The sequence below is a fragment of the Mandrillus leucophaeus genome, unplaced genomic scaffold, assembly GCF_000951045.1.
Source record: "Mandrillus leucophaeus isolate KB7577 unplaced genomic scaffold, Mleu.le_1.0 Scaffold4, whole genome shotgun sequence".
Taxonomy (NCBI): domain Eukaryota; kingdom Metazoa; phylum Chordata; class Mammalia; order Primates; family Cercopithecidae; genus Mandrillus; species Mandrillus leucophaeus.
Genome location: NW_012104253.1, coordinates 1,796,697 through 1,815,005, shown reverse-complemented (window position 1 = coordinate 1,815,005; position 18,309 = coordinate 1,796,697). Strand labels below are relative to the sequence as shown.

The 18,309-nt window shown below is 49.9% G+C and overlaps 1 protein-coding gene across 3 annotated transcripts in view; it reads right to left on the bottom strand.

The window, feature by feature from the left end:
- The window catches only part of MOK (MOK protein kinase), an 81,682-nt gene that overhangs the window by 3,070 nt on the left and 60,303 nt on the right, over positions 1 to 18,309 (bottom strand). For all 3 annotated transcript variants that reach the window (XM_011991596.1, XM_011991597.1, XM_011991595.1), the window contains 2 exons: positions 2,126 to 2,227; positions 704 to 877 (listed from right to left, as the gene is read on the bottom strand). In XM_011991596.1, coding sequence (XP_011846986.1) covers positions 704 to 877; positions 2,126 to 2,227 — 276 coding nt within the window. The remainder of the gene's footprint in view (positions 1 to 703; positions 878 to 2,125; positions 2,228 to 18,309) is intronic.

The window sequence follows — 18,309 nt, the reverse complement described above, 5'->3', positions numbered from 1 at the left end:
AGAAGAGAACGGAGCAGCTCCACCGAGAGCCCGCAGAGCACACGGCCTGTTGGCTTCTTTGCCTCCAATTTGTCTACTGTGTGAGTTGCCACTAGCTCTTCTTTTCTGCATAAGCTGTAATCAGGGGGCTTTTTTTTTTTTCTTTTCTGTCTCAGCCTGGCAGTCTCTGGGCCAGGAACAGAGCTGGCTCCATGGACCAGAGGCACTGACTACCCAGGGACTCACGGTTTGGGATCAAACTGTCACCTCCACAGTGACGCATACAGGAGTGTCCAGAGGTACGGAATTAGATGACCTCAGGGCAGACAAGTCTTAGTTCACATTCAGCAGGTACTTCCAGTGCCAGGTGACATCCAAAGTGCTCTACCATCTCAGAATGCGTCCTGTTCACACCATTGACAAGGGCTGCACACCAGGCTCTTCTAGAAGGCTTACTACCTGTAGCCTCTGCATCAACCACAACGTGGGCAGCCAGCCCCTCTTTCTCCTGCCATGGAGCTGCTAACAGCCTCATTTTGGGGAGGATACGTCAGAACACAGCACGGTGGGGGCCCCAAGAGGCCCTGACCACTCTTCAGGATGGAGAGCGTGATTCCCAAGAACCAGGGACCCTCCAGAGGGCAGTCCCTTGCCCCACTGTGTGCCCATGGGTCTCATGTGCCAGGTCCTGCATCTGCCCCACAGAACCCGGGAGAGCGCCTACCTCTGTTCTTGGAAGTAGGGGTGCTGCAGGGCCTGGTGGGCGGCGATTCTCTCATCGGGGTCATAGGCCACCAGTGCGCGCAGGAGGGAGAGGCATTGTGGGGACAAATTGGTTGTCAGTAGAGGTATTCCTGATCCCCTTTTAAAAGGAAAATCAAAATTCATAGCGCTCGACCTGTATTAAAAGCCCAATGATAATAAACGGTCACGCTGTCACTGAGTGCACCGGCGGTCCACGGTCACGACTAAGGGCCCTGCATGGTGCAGAGTCTACACCTGTCCCAGCCCACAGAACGTGCAGCACCAAGAGGGACCCCTGATGTAAATGATGGGCCCTGTGCAGTAATGAGATACTCGTGATTCACCGACCATAACTAACACACCACTCGAGGGGGTGCTGACCACCGGGGAGGCTGTGTGCCCGTGGGCACAGGGCTCTATGGAAACCTAAAACTGCTCTTAAAAAAAATCTATTAAAATAGTCTATGGTAAAGGGGGGGATCTGTTATGCTATAAATGTAAGAAAACTACCTTTCCTATAAAAGATTAATATTACCTTCCCGCATGAGAAGAATGAAGTAAACTTTAACAAAAAAAGAAGGCCGAGCGCGGTGGCTCAAGCCTGTAATCCCAGCACTTTGGGAGGCCGAGACGGGCAGATCACAAGGTCAGGAGATCAAGACCATCCTGGCTAACATGGTGAAACCCCGTCTCTACTAAAAAAATACAAAAAACTAGCTGGGCGAGGTGGCGGACGCCTGTAGTCCCAGCTACTCGGGAGGCTGAGGCAGGAGAATGGCGTGAACCCGGGAGGCGGAGCTTGCAGTGAGCTGAGATCCGGCCACTGCACTCCAGCTTGGGTGACAGAGCGAGACTCCGTCTCAAAAAAAAAAAAAAAAAAGAAGAGTCCAAAATTGTTGCCACCTTCTCCCTCCCTGGGATCTGGGGGCTGCTAGGTGCTACTCGCCCCTTCAGCCCACAGGCCCTCCCTGGGGAGTCCCGACTCCCCAGCCTCAGCTTCATCAGAATGACCCCTGAGAGTCTGGGAACACCTCTTCCAGGTGTCGGTCCCGCCAGCAGGGCCATGGAGGGCTGCAGAAAGCCCTCACCACCTATGGTCTGTGCTTGGGGAACATTTCCACCCAAAGGCTTCTAAGTCCTGTTTAAATTACTCAGGCAACAGAGCCTGACTCCCCGGCCCTCAGAAAGCCTGTGACAAATCTTTCTGTGATGCTCAAGGAAGAGCTCACCTTTGAGACCCCTTAAAGTGATGGGCTCTGTCTGAGCAGCCACTCACTGGCCCTCAAGTGAACTTGGAGCCCTGAGAGTGAGGGGTTTGAGGGAGGCTCAGGGAGGGGCTTGCCCTGCCACAGGTCCTGGCAGGGGAGTGAGTCCACGTCCACCCTCAGAGCACAACACTTACTGTTTGAACTTGGTGAGGGTCTTCTGAGCAGGTGTGCCGATGACATCGTGGATTTTTGAGATTTGGTCCAGTTCATTTACTCCAGGGAAGAGGGGCTGCAGACTGGAAGGGCACAAGGGGCATTGTGGTCAGTGTTAGGGACAAACTACCCCAAAAAAGCCTCTTGGTGCTGCCCACCCCTCCCTCTAATGCTCTGCAACCCTTCTCCGTGCCGTCTACCCTTCCCCCAAGCCTCTTTATATTTCTAAGCTCTTATCTAGGTGCCACTTCAGAGCCAGCAGACTTCACTCATCAGACCTTGCTTCGATAAGCAAACCCCAATTACAAACCATCTGGACCGCATAGGGGGAGGTTGTGGGAAGCATAAACAAACTTTACCTACACCCTCCTGTAAGTTCCTGCTCTTCATCTAGTCGCTACCATAAACATCACAAGGTGATATGTGGCTAAATTAACCAGCAAACAATCCTGGGATATCCATACCGAAGAATTCCCTCAAACTCCCCTCCCCAATATAAACCCCTCATTCTGTAAGCTTGGGGCTACTTCCTCTGACTGTTAAGGGGGCAGCAGCAGGTTAATAAAAACTTGCTTGCCTGACTTTGGGTCAATTTTTCCTTTCTCTTGGCTGACCTTACTTTCTGGTGCCAAAACCCGGAAAGGGGGATAGACTCTGGCCAGGACTCACTCACTATCAATCTCTCTCTCTCTTTCTCTCTCTCTGCCTCCCTCCCCTATCACCCCTCTCCTGGCCAATCTTCCCTTCCCTGAACCTGCCAAAGACCCAGAGAATCTCCTAGACTCTCCCATTGCTGGTGACTTCATCCACCATCAAAGCCTCTGCCAGGGTGAGTAAAAAGAGACTGTTGCCATTCCCTGGAACTCTTTACCATCCATCTCTCCGTTTCCGAAAGACCTTGGCTGGGCCAAGGGCTTCCTCCACCCTCCGGGCCTCTGGTTCCTCCATTTCAGGGACGCCTAACATGGCGGTTACCTCCTCTATTCCGGACAAGTTCCACGGGAAAGGGACATCACCGGCAGTCTCTTCTTCCTCTACCCCTCTCCCTTCACTCCCATTCACTATGGGAGCCTCTCAGTCTATTCCTCCTAAAACCACCCCCCTTGGGTGCCTCCTACACAATCTCAGTACTCTTGGCCTCTGTTCAGAAATCTGCCCTAAAAGGCTTATCTTTTACTGTAACGCCGCGTGGCCTCAATACAAATTAGACCATGGCTCCCAACGGCCTGAAAATGGCGCTTTCAATTCCAACATGCTCAGGGACTTAGACAACTTTTGCCAGCGCTGTGGGAAGTGGTCTGAGATTCCTTACGTTCAGGCTTTCTCTACCGTCCGTAGTTGTCCCTCCCTCCGCCAGTCCTGCTGTACCTTCCAAATTCTCCTCGCCTGCTCCAAACCCGACTGGCCTCCTGCTCCCCTCATCTCAATAGCCCCAGCCGACGACTTCTCCCTTCTTTGATCCCGCTGATTTCTCCCCTCCTCGACAACATCCTAATCCTCCACCAGAACAGCATGACCCCCCACCGTACGCCTCCGCTCCGGCTCTACCTCTCTCTCCCTCTCTCCAACCACCCCGCCTCCAACTCTGAGTCCTCCCCATCGCCACCGCGTACTCGTTCTCCAGCCCACCACGCCCAGCAGCCTGCTCCCTTGCTGCTTCTCTGGGAAGTGTCAGGGGCCGAAGGGATCGTTTGCGTCCACATCCCCTTTTCCCTCTCCGATCTCTCCCAAACTGAGAAACGTCTCGGGTCCTTCTCCGATCCCAACACTTATATCAAAGAATTTAAATATCTCACCCAGTCTTATGAACTTACTTGGCATGATCTCTATATTATTTTGTCTTCTACCCTCCTTCCGGAAGAAAAGGAAAGAGCGTGGCTTGCAGCCCAGGCCCGTGCCGATGACCTCCATCGGCAAGATTCTACTAGGCCAGTAGGGGGCGCTGCCGTTTCCCGAGAAGAGCCTACCTGGAATTATCAACCCACAGAATCCGGCCAGGCCTCCTGTATGCATATGATTACTTGCCTCATCGCAGGCCTTAACAAAACTGGCCATAAGGCTGTAAATTTCGAAAAACTCAAAGGAAGCTCCCAAAAGGCCAACGAAAACCCTGCCCAATTCCTTTCTTGCCTTACAGAGACTCCAAAAATATACCCGTGACGATCCCGCCTCCTGAGAAGTAGTGAACTATTGTTCTTAACACCCATTTTATTTCCCAAACTGCCCCCGACATCTGGCGCAAACTTAAAAAGGCTGAAGATGCCCCTCAGACCCCACAACGAGACCTCCTTAACCTGGCTCTCAAAGTCTTTAATAACAGGGATGAGCAAAATAAACTAGATAAAGCCCAAAGAAATCGTGCTAAATACCAGCTTCTAGCAGCAGCTATACCAGCTTCTAGCAGCAGCTATACGTCAACTCAGCCATATTACCCAAGGGCACAAAAGACCCGATAGCAGCAACCCTCCAGGCCTTGTTTTAAGGGCAGCAAAGAAGGCCATTGGGCATGGGCATGTCCTAACCCTCGAGTGCCAAAGAGCCCTTGCCCAGTCAGCCAGCAGACAGGCCACTGGAAGTCTGACTGTCCTCTCAGCAAACGGACAGAGAAGCCTGCTCCTCAGAGCCACCACCCCTTTAACATGACAAAATATGAAGAACTGCTTGCATTCCTGCAGCTACGGGCCAGGGCCCCCGGCCCCATCTGCCATCACTGCATCAGAGCCCAGGGTAACTCAGCAAGTAGCAGGTAAGCTGATCTCTTTTTTAATTGATAGCAGGGCCACCTACTCGGCTTTGCCTGAATTTTCAGGACCCACTCATCCCTTTCAGGTCTCAGTCATGGGGGACGATGGCATCCTGCATCCATGTGCCATCAGACCCCTTATTTGCTCTCTGTTTGATACTGTTTTCTCACACTCTTTCCTTACCATGCCTCATTGCCCTGCCCCCTCCTAGGCCAAATTCAAAACCAAATTCAATTCAGAATTCAAATTCAAATTCAAATTTTGGCCAAATTCAAAGCTTCTATCACCTTTTTCTGCCTCCCTCAACCAGAGTCCCTCTTACTCCTCTCTACTAGTCCAGCCCCTGACCTCTCTCCCCAGTACCCACTTCCCACCTCTCTCATAAACCCAGTAGGATGGGACACCACCACCTGTTCTCTAGCTGCTCACCATGACCCCATCAAAATCCAGTTAAAAGACCTCTCTAAATTTCACAACATCCCCCAATACCCCATCTCCCTAACCCACCAAAAAGGCTTACAGCCCATTATAAACAAGCTCTGTTCACGCGGTCTTCTTAGGCCAACACATTCTTCATGTAACACCCCCACCCTTCCGGTTAAAAAATCAGACGGTTCATACCCACTCTCCCAAGGCCTCCAAGCCATCAATCAGGCTGTCCTTCCTATTCACCCCATAGTTCCTAACCCCTATGTACTTCTCCCTCTCATTCCCTCCAACACCACCCACTACCACTGCTGTTGACCTAAAAGATGCCTTTTTTACTATTCCCCTGCACCCTGATTCCCAAAACCTCTTTGCTTTCACCCGGACCGACCCTGACACTCTCCAGTCACAACAACGCACCTAGACTGTCCTCCCTCAAGGCTTCAGAGATAGCCCTCATTTCTTCGGACAAGCTTCAGCTCGAGATCTCACCTCCTTAAACCTTTCCCCTAAGCCGTCTCCTTCAATACGTGGACAATCTTCTCCTTCGCAGCCCTCTCTAGAAGACTCTCAAACCCACACAGTCACTCTCTTAAACTTTCTCTCCACCAAAGGGTATAGAGTCTCCCTGTTCAAAGCTCCACTTTCCACCTCCATAGTAACTTACCTACGAGTTCAACTTTCCCCTGGGGCCCAGGCTATGACCCCCGCCCGAGCAGCACTCATAGATAATCTGCCCGCACCCTCCTCCAAAAGCAAAGTCCTTTCCTTCCTAGAACTAGCAAGCTTTTTAAGAATACGGATTCCCAACTTTGCCCTCCTAGCTCACCCGCTGTATGAAGCAGCCAAAGGCCCTCTCAATGAGCCTCTAAATCCCTCGCATAACATATTCCCCAGCTTCTGCAAACTTCAAACTGCTCTTGTCACTGCTCCAGCTCTGTCCCTACCTGGTGTCCCCCAACCTTTCACTCTCTATACTGCCGAGAGCCGAGGAACAGCCCTCGGTGTCTTAGGGCAACAGAAGGGAGACCCTCCTTCCTTTGCCCCTGTAGCCTACCTCTCTAAACAATTAGACAACACAGCCAGAGGATGGTCAACCTGTCTTAGAGCGCTAGCAGCAGCGGCTGCTTTAGCTCTAGAAAGCAGGAAACTAACATTCAGTCAAAATACCACCGTCTACAGTCCTCATAATCTACAGGATCTCCTCTCCTCCCATTAGGCTCCCTTCCTCCTTCCCGGATTCGATTACTCCATGCCCTCTTTATCAAAAATCCCAAATTCAGTCTTGCCAAAAGTTCTCCCCTTAACCCAGCATCCTTCCTCCCTGTATCTTCTCCTCCTACTCATTCTTGCACTGACATCCTAGATCACCTGCAGCCACACTTTCCTAACATTTCCTCCAAGCCTCTCACCAACCCCGATGACCAACTATTTATAGATGGCTTCTCCTCCGGGCCCACCGGCTCCTCCAAAATTGCTGGGTATGCAGTTGTTTCCCTTGACCGAGTAATTGAAGCTAAGCCTCTACCTCTAGGAACCTCCTCTCAAAAAGCAGAACTCACAGCTCTCACCAGAGCCCTAACCCTTTCCAAAAGCAAACGAGTCAACATTTACACAGACTCCAAATAAGCATATCACATTCTTCATTCCCGTGCCGCCATCTGGCAAGAGAGGGGATTCCTTACTGCCAAAGGGACCCCTATCACTAACAGCCCCCTTATTTACCAACTCCTTCAGGCCGTACATCTCCCAACTGAGGCAGGAGTTATACACTGTTGGGGACATCAAACAGGAACAGATAAAATCTCAAGAGGCAACAGAAAGCCCGATGAGGCAGCAAAAGAAGCCTCCCTTTCTTCCGCTTCTGCCTCCCTCCTCCTCATTCCCCGTGCAGTCCAACCTCAAGACTTCCGCCCTGAAACAGCCTCATTACTACAACAAGGAGCCTTCCTCCAGGGAGACTGGATAGATAAGGACCAGATGCCAGACCTTCCCCAGGGACAAACCGACAAGATCCTGACATCTCTCTACCAATCCTTCCATATTGGTGCACGTCCCCTCTATCTCCTCCTCCACCCATATTTCTACTCCCCTTACCTATTTACCTCACTAAAAAGCATAACTTCAAACTGTCATATATGCTCTGTCACCTCCTCTCAAGGAGCCCCCCATTCCCCATCTATTCCTACACACCAGCTAAGAGGAACACTCCCAGGGCAAGACTGGCAAATAGACTTCACTCAGATGCCTCCTGTCAAAACAACAAGATTCCTTCTCACTCTTATAGACACCTTCTCTGGGTGGGTGGAGGCATTTCCTACCTCTTCAGAAAAAGCTGCAGTAGTCTCCCAGATCCCTATATGAGAAGTCATCCCTAGGTTGGTCTCCCTCGCTCCATTCAACGAGACAATGGCCCTGGCTTCATTTCCCAAATCACTCAACAGCTCTCCCAGTCCCTCGGTGTCCAGTGGCGCCTCCATAACCCATATTGACCCCAATCATCAGGAAAAGTGGAAAGGGCAAATAGAATCCTTAAAACACAGTTGACCAAACTCACTCTAGAACTCCAGAGGCCCTGGACTTCCCTCCTACCCATAGCTCTAGCCCACATCAGAGCCAGCCCAAAGGCACCCTCCTTGCTCAGCCCATTTCAATTAACATATGGACGCCCTTTCCTCTTACAAAACAGGCCTCCTTCTGATTCTCGCTTAGGAGAATACCTCCCAACACTCTCCCTCATCTGCCATCTCCTCTGCAAAGAGGCTGACCAGGCCCTCCCAACACCACATAAAGGCCTCACTGACCAGACCCTCCTACCAGGAGAACATGTTTTTCTAAAAACCCTTAACCCGGCCAGGCACAGTGGCTCATGCCTGTAATCCCACTCCAGCCTAGTGAATCACAAGGTCAAAAGATCGAGACCATCTTGGCCAACATGGTGAAACCCCTTCTCTACTGAAAATACAAAAATAAGCCGGGCATGGTGGTGCGCACCTGTAGTCCCAGCTATTCGGGAGGCTGAGACAGGAGAATCACTTGAACCCAGGAGGCGAAGGTTGCAGTGAGTTGAGATTGTGCCACTGCGCTCCAGCCTGGCGACAGAGGGGGACTCTGTCTCAAAACAAAAAACAAAAAACAAAACCCTTAACCCAACCAGCCTTAAACCAAAATGGGAAGGACCTTTCCAGGTCATCCTTACTTGTCGGGCCTCTGAGCCCAAGCCTGCACGTATACATCCAGATGGCCTGAAGCAACTGAAGAATCACAAAATAAGTGAAAATGGCTAGTTCCTGCCTTAACTAATGACATTACCTTGGGAAATTCCTTCTCCTGGCTCAGAAACCTCCCCACTGAGCACCTTGTGACCAACCCCCCCTCCCCCCGCCCCTGCCTGCCGGAGAACAACCCCCTTTGACTGTAATGTTCCACTACCTACCCAAATCCTATACAACAACCCCACCCCATCTCCCTTCACTGACTCTCTTTTCGGACTCAGCCGCCGGCACCCAGGTGAAATAAACAGTCTTGTTGCTCACACAAGGCCCGTTTGGTGGTCTCTTCACACGGATGCACGTGACATTTGGTGCTGAAACCCGGGACAGGAGGACCCGTCCTTCGGGAGACCAGTCCCCCGTCCTCACCCTCACTCCATGAGGAGATTCACCTATGACCTCCGGTCCTCAGACCAACCAGCCCAAGGAACATCTCATGAATTTCAAATCGGGTAAGTGGTCTTTTCACTCTCTTCTCTAGTCTCTCTTGCTACCCTTCAGTCTCCCTGTTCTTCCAATTCCAGTTCTTTTTCCTCTCTAGTAGAGACAAAGGAAACACATTTTATCCATGGACCCAAAACTCTGGCGCTGGTCACAGACTCAGGAAGACAGTCTTCCCTTGGTGTTTAATCACTGTGGGGACGCCTGCCTGATTATTCACCCACACTCCATTGGTGTCTGATCACTGCGGGGACGCCTGCCTTGGTCATTCACCCACATTCCCTTGGTGGCAAGTCCATTGCAGGGACTCCTGCTTTGGCTGCTCACCACACCCCCCCTCTCCGAGTCTCTACCCTCTCTTTTCTCTGGGCTTGCCTCTTTCACTATGGGCAACCTTCCACCCTCCATTACCCCTTCTTCTCCCTTGGCCTGTGTTCTCAAAAACTTAAAACCTCTTCAACTCTTGCCTGACCTAAAATCTAAGCGTCTTATTTTTTTCTGCGACACCGCTTGGCCCCAATACAAACTCGATAATGGTTCTAAATAGCCAGAAAACGGCACTTTTGATTTCTCGATTTTACAAGACCTGCATGATTTTTGTTGAAAAAAAGGGGCAAATGGGTCTGAGGTACTTGATGTCCAGGCATTCTTTTACACATCGGTCCCTCCCTAGTCTCTGCTCCCAGTGCGACTTGTCCCAAATCTTTCTTCTTTCTCTACTGTCTATTTAGTCTCCACCCCAAGCTCTGAGTCCTTTGAATCCTCCTTTTCTACAGACCCATCTGACCTCTCCCCTCCTTCCCAGGCTGCTCCTCGCCAGGCCAAGCCAGGTCCCAATTCTTCCTCAGCCTCTGCTCCCCCACCCTATAATCCTTTTATCACCTCCCCTCCTTACACATGGTCCGGCTTACAGTTTTGTGTGGGGAGACTAGGCCTCCTCCACCTGCCCAACAATTTCCTCTTAAAGAGGCGGCTGGAGCTGAAGACGTAGCCAAGGTTAATGCTCCGCTTTCTTTATCCGACCTCTCCCAAATCAGTTAGCGTTTAGACTCTTTTTCATCAAATATAAAAAAACCCAGTTCATGGCCCGTTTGGCAACAACCCTTAGCTTTACCGCCCTAGACCCAGAGGGGCCAGAAGGCCATCTTACTCTCAATATGCATTTTATTATCCAATCCGCTCCAGACATTAGAAAAAGCTCCAAAAATTAGATTCCGGCCCCCAAACCCCACAACACCTTGCCTTCAAGGTGTACAATAATACAGTAGAGGCAGCCAAGTAGCAACGTATTTCTGAACTGTAATTCCTTGCCTCCACTGTGAGACAAACCTCAGCCACATCTCCAGGACACAAGAACTTCCAAATGCCCGAACCGCAGTGGCCAGGCGTTCCTCCATGACTGCTTCCCCCAGGATCTTACTTCAAGTGCTGGAAATCTGGCCCAGTCCGCAGCCCAGAATTCCTCCTAAGCCATGTCCCATCTGTGCGGGACCCCACTGGAAATCAGACTGTCCAACTCGCCCAGCAGCCACTCCCAGAGTCCCTGGAACTCTGGCCCAAGGCTTTCTGACTGACTCCTTCCTAGATCTTCTCGGCTTTAGTGGCTGAAGACTAATCTGCCTGATCACCTCAGAAGCCTCCTGCACCATCACAGATGCTTTGGGTAACTCTTACAGTGGAGAGTAAGTCCGTTCCTTTCTTAATCAATATAGAGGCTATCCATTCCACATTACCTTCTTTTCAAGGGCCTGTTTCCCTTGCCTCCATAACTGTTGTGGGTATTGACAGCCAGGCTTCTAAACCTTTTAAAACTCCCTAACTCGGGCCGGGTGCAGTGGCTCACGCCTGTAATCTCAGCACTCTGGGAGGCTGCGGTGGGCGGATCACGTGGTCAGGAGCTCGAGACTAGCCTGGCCAACATGGTGAAACCCCATCTCTACTAAAAATACAAAAATTAGCAGGGTGTGGTGGCGAGCGCCTGTAATCCCAGCTACTTGGGAGGCTGAGGCAGGAGAATCATTTGAACCTGGGAGGCAGCGGTTGCAGTGAGTCGAGATTGTGCCATTGCACTCCAGCCTGGGCGAAAGGGGGAGGCCTTGTCTCCAAAAAAAACAAAAAACAAAAAACAAAAAAAAAACTCCCCAACTCTGATGCCAACTTAGACAATATTCTTTTATGCACTCCCTTTTGGTTATCCTCATCTGCCCATCTCCCTTATTAGGTCGAGACATTTTAACTAAATTATCTGCTTCCCTGACTATTCCGAGGCTACAGCCACACCTCATTGCCACCCTTTTCCCCAGTTCAACGCCTCCTTCACATCTTCCCCTGTATCTCCCCACCTTAATCCACAAGTATGGGACACCTCTACTTCCTCCCTGGCAGCCGATCACACATCCCTTATCATCCCATTAAAACCTAATCACCCTTACCCTGCTCAACGCCAGTATCCCATCCCACAGCATGCTTTAAAAGGATTAAAGCCTGTTATCACTTGCCTGCTACAGCATGGCCTTTTAAAGCCTATACACTCTTCTTACAATTCCCCCATTTTACCTGTCCAAAAACCGGACAAGTCTTACAGGTTAGTTCAGGATCTGCACCTTATCAATCAAATTGCCTTGCCTGTTCACCCCGTGGTGCCAAACCCATGTACTCTCCTATCCTTAATACCTCCCTCCACAACCCAGTATTCTGTTCTGGGTCTCAAACATGCTTTCTTTACTATTCTTTTGCACCCTTCTTCCCAGCTTCTCTTTGCTTTCACTTGGACTGACCCTGACACCCATCAGGCTCAGGAAATTACCTGGGCTGTACTGCTGCAAGGTTTCACGGACAGCCCCCATTACTTTGGTCAAGCCCAAATTTCTTCCTCATCCGTTACCTATCTTGGCATAATTCTTCATGAAAACATACATGCTCTCCCTGCTGATCATGTCTGGCTAATCTCCCAAACCCCAACCCCTTCTACAAAACAACTCCTTTCCTTCCTGGGCATGGTTAAATACTTTCACCTTTAAATACCTGGTTTTGCCGTCCTAACAAAGCCACTGTATAAACACAAAAGAAAACCTAGCTGACCCCATAGATCTTAAATCCTTTCCCCACTCCTCTTTCCATTCCTTAAAAACAGCCCTGGAAGCTGCTCCCCTACTAGCTCTCCCTAACTCATCCCAACCCTTTTTCATTACACAGAGCCAAAGTGCAGGGCTGTGCGGCTGAAATTCTTACACAAGAGCCGGGACCACGTCCTGTGGCCTTTTTGTCCAAACAACTTGACCTTACTGTTTTAGGCTGGCCCTCATGTCTCCATGCAGCAGCTGCTGCTGCCCTAATACTTTTAGAGGCCCTCAAAATCACAAACTACGCTCAACTCACTCTCTACAATTCTCATAACTTCCAAAATCTATTTTCCTCACACCTGATGCATATACTTTCTGCTCCCCGGCTCCTTCAGCTGTACTCACTCTTTGTTGAGTCTCCCACAGTTACCATTGTTCCTGGTCCAGACTTCAATCTGGGCTCCCACATTATTCCAGATACCACACCTGACCCCCATGACTGTATCTCTCTGATCCACCTGACATTCACTCCATTTCCCCATATTTCCTTCTTTCCTGTTCCTTACTCTGATCACACTTGGTTTACCGATGGCAGCTCCACCAGGCCTAATCGCCACTCACCAGCAAAGGCAGGCTATGCTATAGTATCTTCCACATCTATCACTAAGGCTACTGCTCTGCCCCGCTCCACTGCCTCTCAGCAAGCTGAACTCACTGGCTTAACTCGAGGCCTCACTCTTGCAAAGGAATTACGCATCAATATTTATACTGACTCTAAATATGCCTTCCATATCCTGTACCACCATGCTGTTATATGGGCTGAAAGAGGTTTCCTCACTACGCAAGGGTCCTCCATCGTTAATGCCTCTTTAATAAAAACTCTTTTCAAGGCCGCTTTACTTCCAAAGGCAGCTGGAGTCATTTACTGCAAGGGCCATCAAAAGGCATCAGATCCCATCGCTCAGGGTAATGGTTATGCTGATAAGGTAGCTAAAAAAGCAGCTAGCATTCCAACTTCTATCCCTCGTGGCAGTTTTTCTCCTCCTCATCGGTCACTACCACCTACCCCCCCACTGGAAACTTCCACCTATCAATCTCTTCCCACACAAGGCAAATGGTTCTTGGACCAAGGAACATATCTCCTTCCAGCCTCACAGGCCCATTCTATTCTGTCGTCATTTCATAACCCCTTCCATGTAGGTGACAAGCCGCTAGTCTGCCTCTTAAAACCTCTCATTTCCTTTCCATCGTGGAAATCTATCCTCAAGGAAATCACTTCTCAGTTGTTCCATCTGCTATTCTACTACTCCTCAGGGATTGTTCAGGCCCCCTCCCTTCCTTACACATTAAGCTCGGGGATTTGCCCCTGCCCAGGACTGGCAAACTGACTTTACTCACATGCCCTGAGTCAGGAAACTAAAATACCCCTTGGTCTAGATAGACACTTTCACTGGATGGGTAGAGGCCTTTCCCACAAGGTCAAAAAAGGCCACCACCTTTTTTGTGTCTTCCCTTCTGTAAGACATAATTCCTCGGTTTGGTCTTCCCACCTCTATACAGTTCAATAATGGACCAGCCTTTATTAATCAACTCACCTAACCAGTTTCTCAGGCTCTTGGTATTCAGTGGAACCTTCATACCCCTTACCGTCCTCAATCTTCAGCAAAGGTAGAATGGACTAATGGTCTTTTAAAAACACACCTCACCAAGCTCCGCCTCCAACTTAAAAAGGAGGACTCTGTCAAGGACAGAGCCCAAAAACCCACCAACCAAGCAAGTAATTACGCCGAACCCCCTTGGGCACTCTCTAATTGGACATCCTGGGTCCTCCCAATTCTTAATCCTTTAATATCTGTTTTTCTCCTTCTCTTATTCGGACCTTGTGTCTTCCGTTTAGTTCTCAATTCATACAAAACAGCATCCAGGCCATCACCAATCATTCTATATGACAAATGCTCCTTCTAAGAACCCCACAGTATCACCCCTGACCACAAAATCTTCCTTCAGCTTAATCTCTCTCCCACTCTAGGTTCCCACGCTGCCCCTAATCCCACTCGAAGCAGCTCTGAGAAACATCGCCCATTATCTCTCCATACCAACCCCCAAAAATTTTCACTGCCCCAACACTTCAATACTATTTTATGTTATTTTTCTTATTAATATAAGAAGACAGGAATGTCAGGCCTCTGAGCCCAAGCCTGCACGTATACATCCAGATGGCGTGAAGCAAGCGAAGAATCACAAAAGAAGTGAAAATGCCCAGTCCCTGCCTTAACTGATGACATTACCTTGTGAAATTCCTTCTCCTGGCTCAGAAGCTCCCCCACCCCTTGTGACCCCCGCCCCCACCCACCGGAGAACAATCCCTTTTGACTGTAATTTTCCACTACCTACCCAAATCCTATAACGGCCCCACCCCATCTCCCTTCACTGACTCTCTTTTCGGACTCAGCCGCCTGCACCCAGGTGAAATAAACAGCCTTGTTACTCACACAAAGCCTGTTTGGTGGTCTCTTCACAAGGACACGTGTGACACAACCCCTACTACAGCCAAACTCTCAAGACATACCCCCTGGTATCACCTTTCCAGGTTAAAGAGAGCTCCCACCTCCGATTCACCAACCAGCACCTCACCAACTTATAACTGGTATTCCAGCACACTCCTTGGGCCAACCCGACTCCACCTCACATCCATCCCAGAAGAAACTTCACATCAGTATATCCATCTATCTCAAACAGGTTTAAACTACTATTACAACTAGCTTCCTTTAATGGAGACACTCTATTACACCCTAATTGCAGGCATTATACTACTTACCCTGTTGTTTGCAGTGGGATTATATAGTGTAACTCCTTCCAATTGGAATACCAGCCAAAAAGTCTCCCTCACTTTAGCCTTCTGCTTAATGGTTACCCTTATAGCAGGAATCACAGTCACTAATAAACATTGCCACATCCTCCCTAGATGCCCTGCCTTTGTCTGTCCTGCTGCTTCACTCTCTTCCTTCACGCTCTCGCAAGATATTTCCTGGTTCCACCCACGGAACACCACCCTGGAGGCCTTTTTCAAGTGCAAAACCAACCTTTTCTTCCAAGGCTCGCTCTATGGCTTCACTCTGGGTGAAACCGAACTATTTACTTTTCTGCTCACTCTCTGCCTTTCTAACCCATCTCATAATCAATACCCCAGCCCTTCTTTCAGCCCAACCAATACCTACAACCCCTGAACACCTATACAGAACACTTAATCTCACACACTCCTTACTAAAAAACTCCAATTCCTCTCTGGCAAGAGACTGCTGGCTCTGCGTATCCCTCCTCTCCACAACATACAATGCAATCCCTGCCTCAGCCTACAACTGGACTTCCATCCAAGTAACCTACCATTCTGAAATCCTCATTAACAGCCCCCCCTCAAACTCGACATACAGGCATTAACAAAAATCTCCCCCCAGTTAGCCAGCGAGTTCGGTCTAGCTGTGACAACCTGACATCCCTACTTACACAACCTATCCCCTACCGCAGCTGTGATAAACGCATATTAGGAGCCATAACAACCCACACAATCTTATCCTACCTAGCACCACTGTGCGCCAATGACATCTACCCTCAGGCATTCCCCTCAGCCACCTAAATTCCAAACTGTGCAATTTATACCGCACAACTCAAGCCCTCCACCAAACATACTACTCTCAAAGCCACCAACAATAAAGACAGGCTTCGTTTCTCTAGCCCCTCAGCCCTTGACACCTCCCACCTCCTTAACAAAAACTCAGAGTACTGAAAGGGCCGACACCTCCCCTGTTTATCCCTCTTCCCTTGGCTCCCCTCTCCATGCACCATCCCTGCACCCGCCACCCACGACTGTGTCCTTATCCCAACATTCAGCAACACTCCCACATGGATCTTAGTGGACACAAAACGCTTCCTGTTACACTGGGGAAAAAGACCTCAAAGCCCCCAGCCTAAAGCAAACACCCTTTACAACCACTTACAGCAGCAGCTCCAGCCGGGACCCTCGGAGTATGGACGCATGAGAATAATAGTACATCTTTTTAGCATACACAACCAGTTCTGCCTACCAAGCCAAGGCATACTTTTCCTAGGTGGTGCCTCAACTTATATTTGCCTCCCCTCTAACTGGATGGGCACCTGCACCCTGGTTTTCCTCTGTCCAAAAATCAACTTTGCCCTAGGAGACCAACCCCTACCAATCCCAGTACCCCAATACCCCTATCCGACACTGCCGTGCGATACAACTCATACCTAAGTAACTACAGAAGTTGGAACTGAGACTGCAGGACTAACCACCTGTTTCCTATTACCAACCCCTCTCCAAGGACCTCACAGATAGCTTGGAAGAGACAGCCAAATCCATTACAACTCTCCAATCACAAATAGATTCTTTAGCAGCAGTGGTTCTTCAAAATCACAGAGACGTAGACCTACTCACAGCCAAAAAGGGAGGACTCCGCCTCTTTCTAGATGAACAGTGTTGCTTTTATCGTGACCAATCTAGCTTAGTACAAGATTCTGTAAAAAGACTAAAGGACTGAGCACAAAAAATTAAAGAAAATGTCCCCTGATGGCCAGCGTGGTCCTCCTGGTCCTTTAGTACCTGGTTTCCATGGCTAATGCCCCTCTAGGCCTAGCCATAACCATTCTTCTTTTTCTAGCATTCAGCCCTTGTCTCCTACACCTTCTCACTCAGTTTTTACTGGACTGTATCAGAGTCTTCACCCACAGGACAATACAAGATATGATGCTGCTCCAGGAATACCAACAGATTCAAGAACGGCAGTCCCTACTGTCCAGTCTGCCCCTAAAAACTGTTGCCCCTTCCCAGCAAGAAGCAACCAGACGACAACAGCGCCCCTCTTCTATTACCTATTAAAGGGCTGGGAAGTTAGGGACAAACTGCCCCAAAAAAGCTTCTTGGTGCTGCCCACTCCTCCCTCTAATGCTCTGCAACCCTTCTCTGTGCCACCCACCCTTCCACCAAGCCTCTTTACATTTCTAAGCTCTTATCTAGGCGCCGCTGCAGAGCCAGCAGACTTCACTCATCAGACCTTGCTACAATAAGCAAACCCCGATTACAAACCATCCAGACCACACAGCAGAAGACCGTGGGAAGTATAAACAAACTTTACCTACACCCTCCTGTAAGTTCCTGCTCTTCATCTAGTTGCTACCATAAACATCACAAGGTAATATGTGGCAAAATTAACCAGCAAACAACCCTGAGATGGCTGGGCGTGGTGGCTCATGCCTGTAATCCCAGCACTTTGGAAGGTCGAGGTGGGTGGATCACGAGGTCAGGAGATGGAGACCATCCTGGCCAACATGGTGAAACTCCGTCTCTACAAAAAACACAAAAAATTAGCCAGGCGTGGTGGCGGGCGCCTATAGTCTCAGCTACTCGGGAGGCTGAGGCAGGAGAATGGTGTGAACCCGGGAGGCGGAGCTTGCAGTGAGCTGAGATGGTGCCACTGCACTCCAGCCTGGGCGACAGAGCAAGAACCTGTCTCAAAAACAAAAATAAAAAAAATAAGAACAAACCAACCCTGGGATGCGGCCATACCAAAGAACTCCCTCAAACTCCCCTCCCCAATATACATCCCTCATTCTGTAAGCTTGGGGCTACTTCCTCTGTCTGTTAAGGGGGCAGCTGGCAGGTTAATGAAAACTTGCTTGCCTGACTTTGGGTCTATTTTTCCTTTCTCTTGGCTGACCTTAGTCAGGACATGGCCATGGGTCTCTCTATTCTGCCTGGTCCCCTCGACCAGGCAGGCCCACTCACACGAAACATGAGGAACTGAGCCTAGCTCATACAGTGACCCTCACACAAGAAACAGGAGCAACTCAGCCTGGCATGTACAGCACCATCACCACACAAAACACGAGGAACTCAGCCTGGCATGTACAGCACCATCACCACACAAAACACGAGGAACTCAGCCTAGCGTGTGCAGCGCCCTCACCAAAAAAACCACGAGGAACTCAGCCTGGTGCATACAGCGCCCTCACCACATGAAACACGAGGAACTCAAGCAGCAACCTTCACCACACAAAACAGAGGGACTCAGCCTAGCGCGTGCAGCAGGCTTCACCACACCAAACATGACGAACTCAGCCTGGCACACACAGCGACCCTCACCACCGGAAACACGAGGAACTCAGCCTGGCGCGTGCAGCGACCCTCACCACCGGAAACACGAGG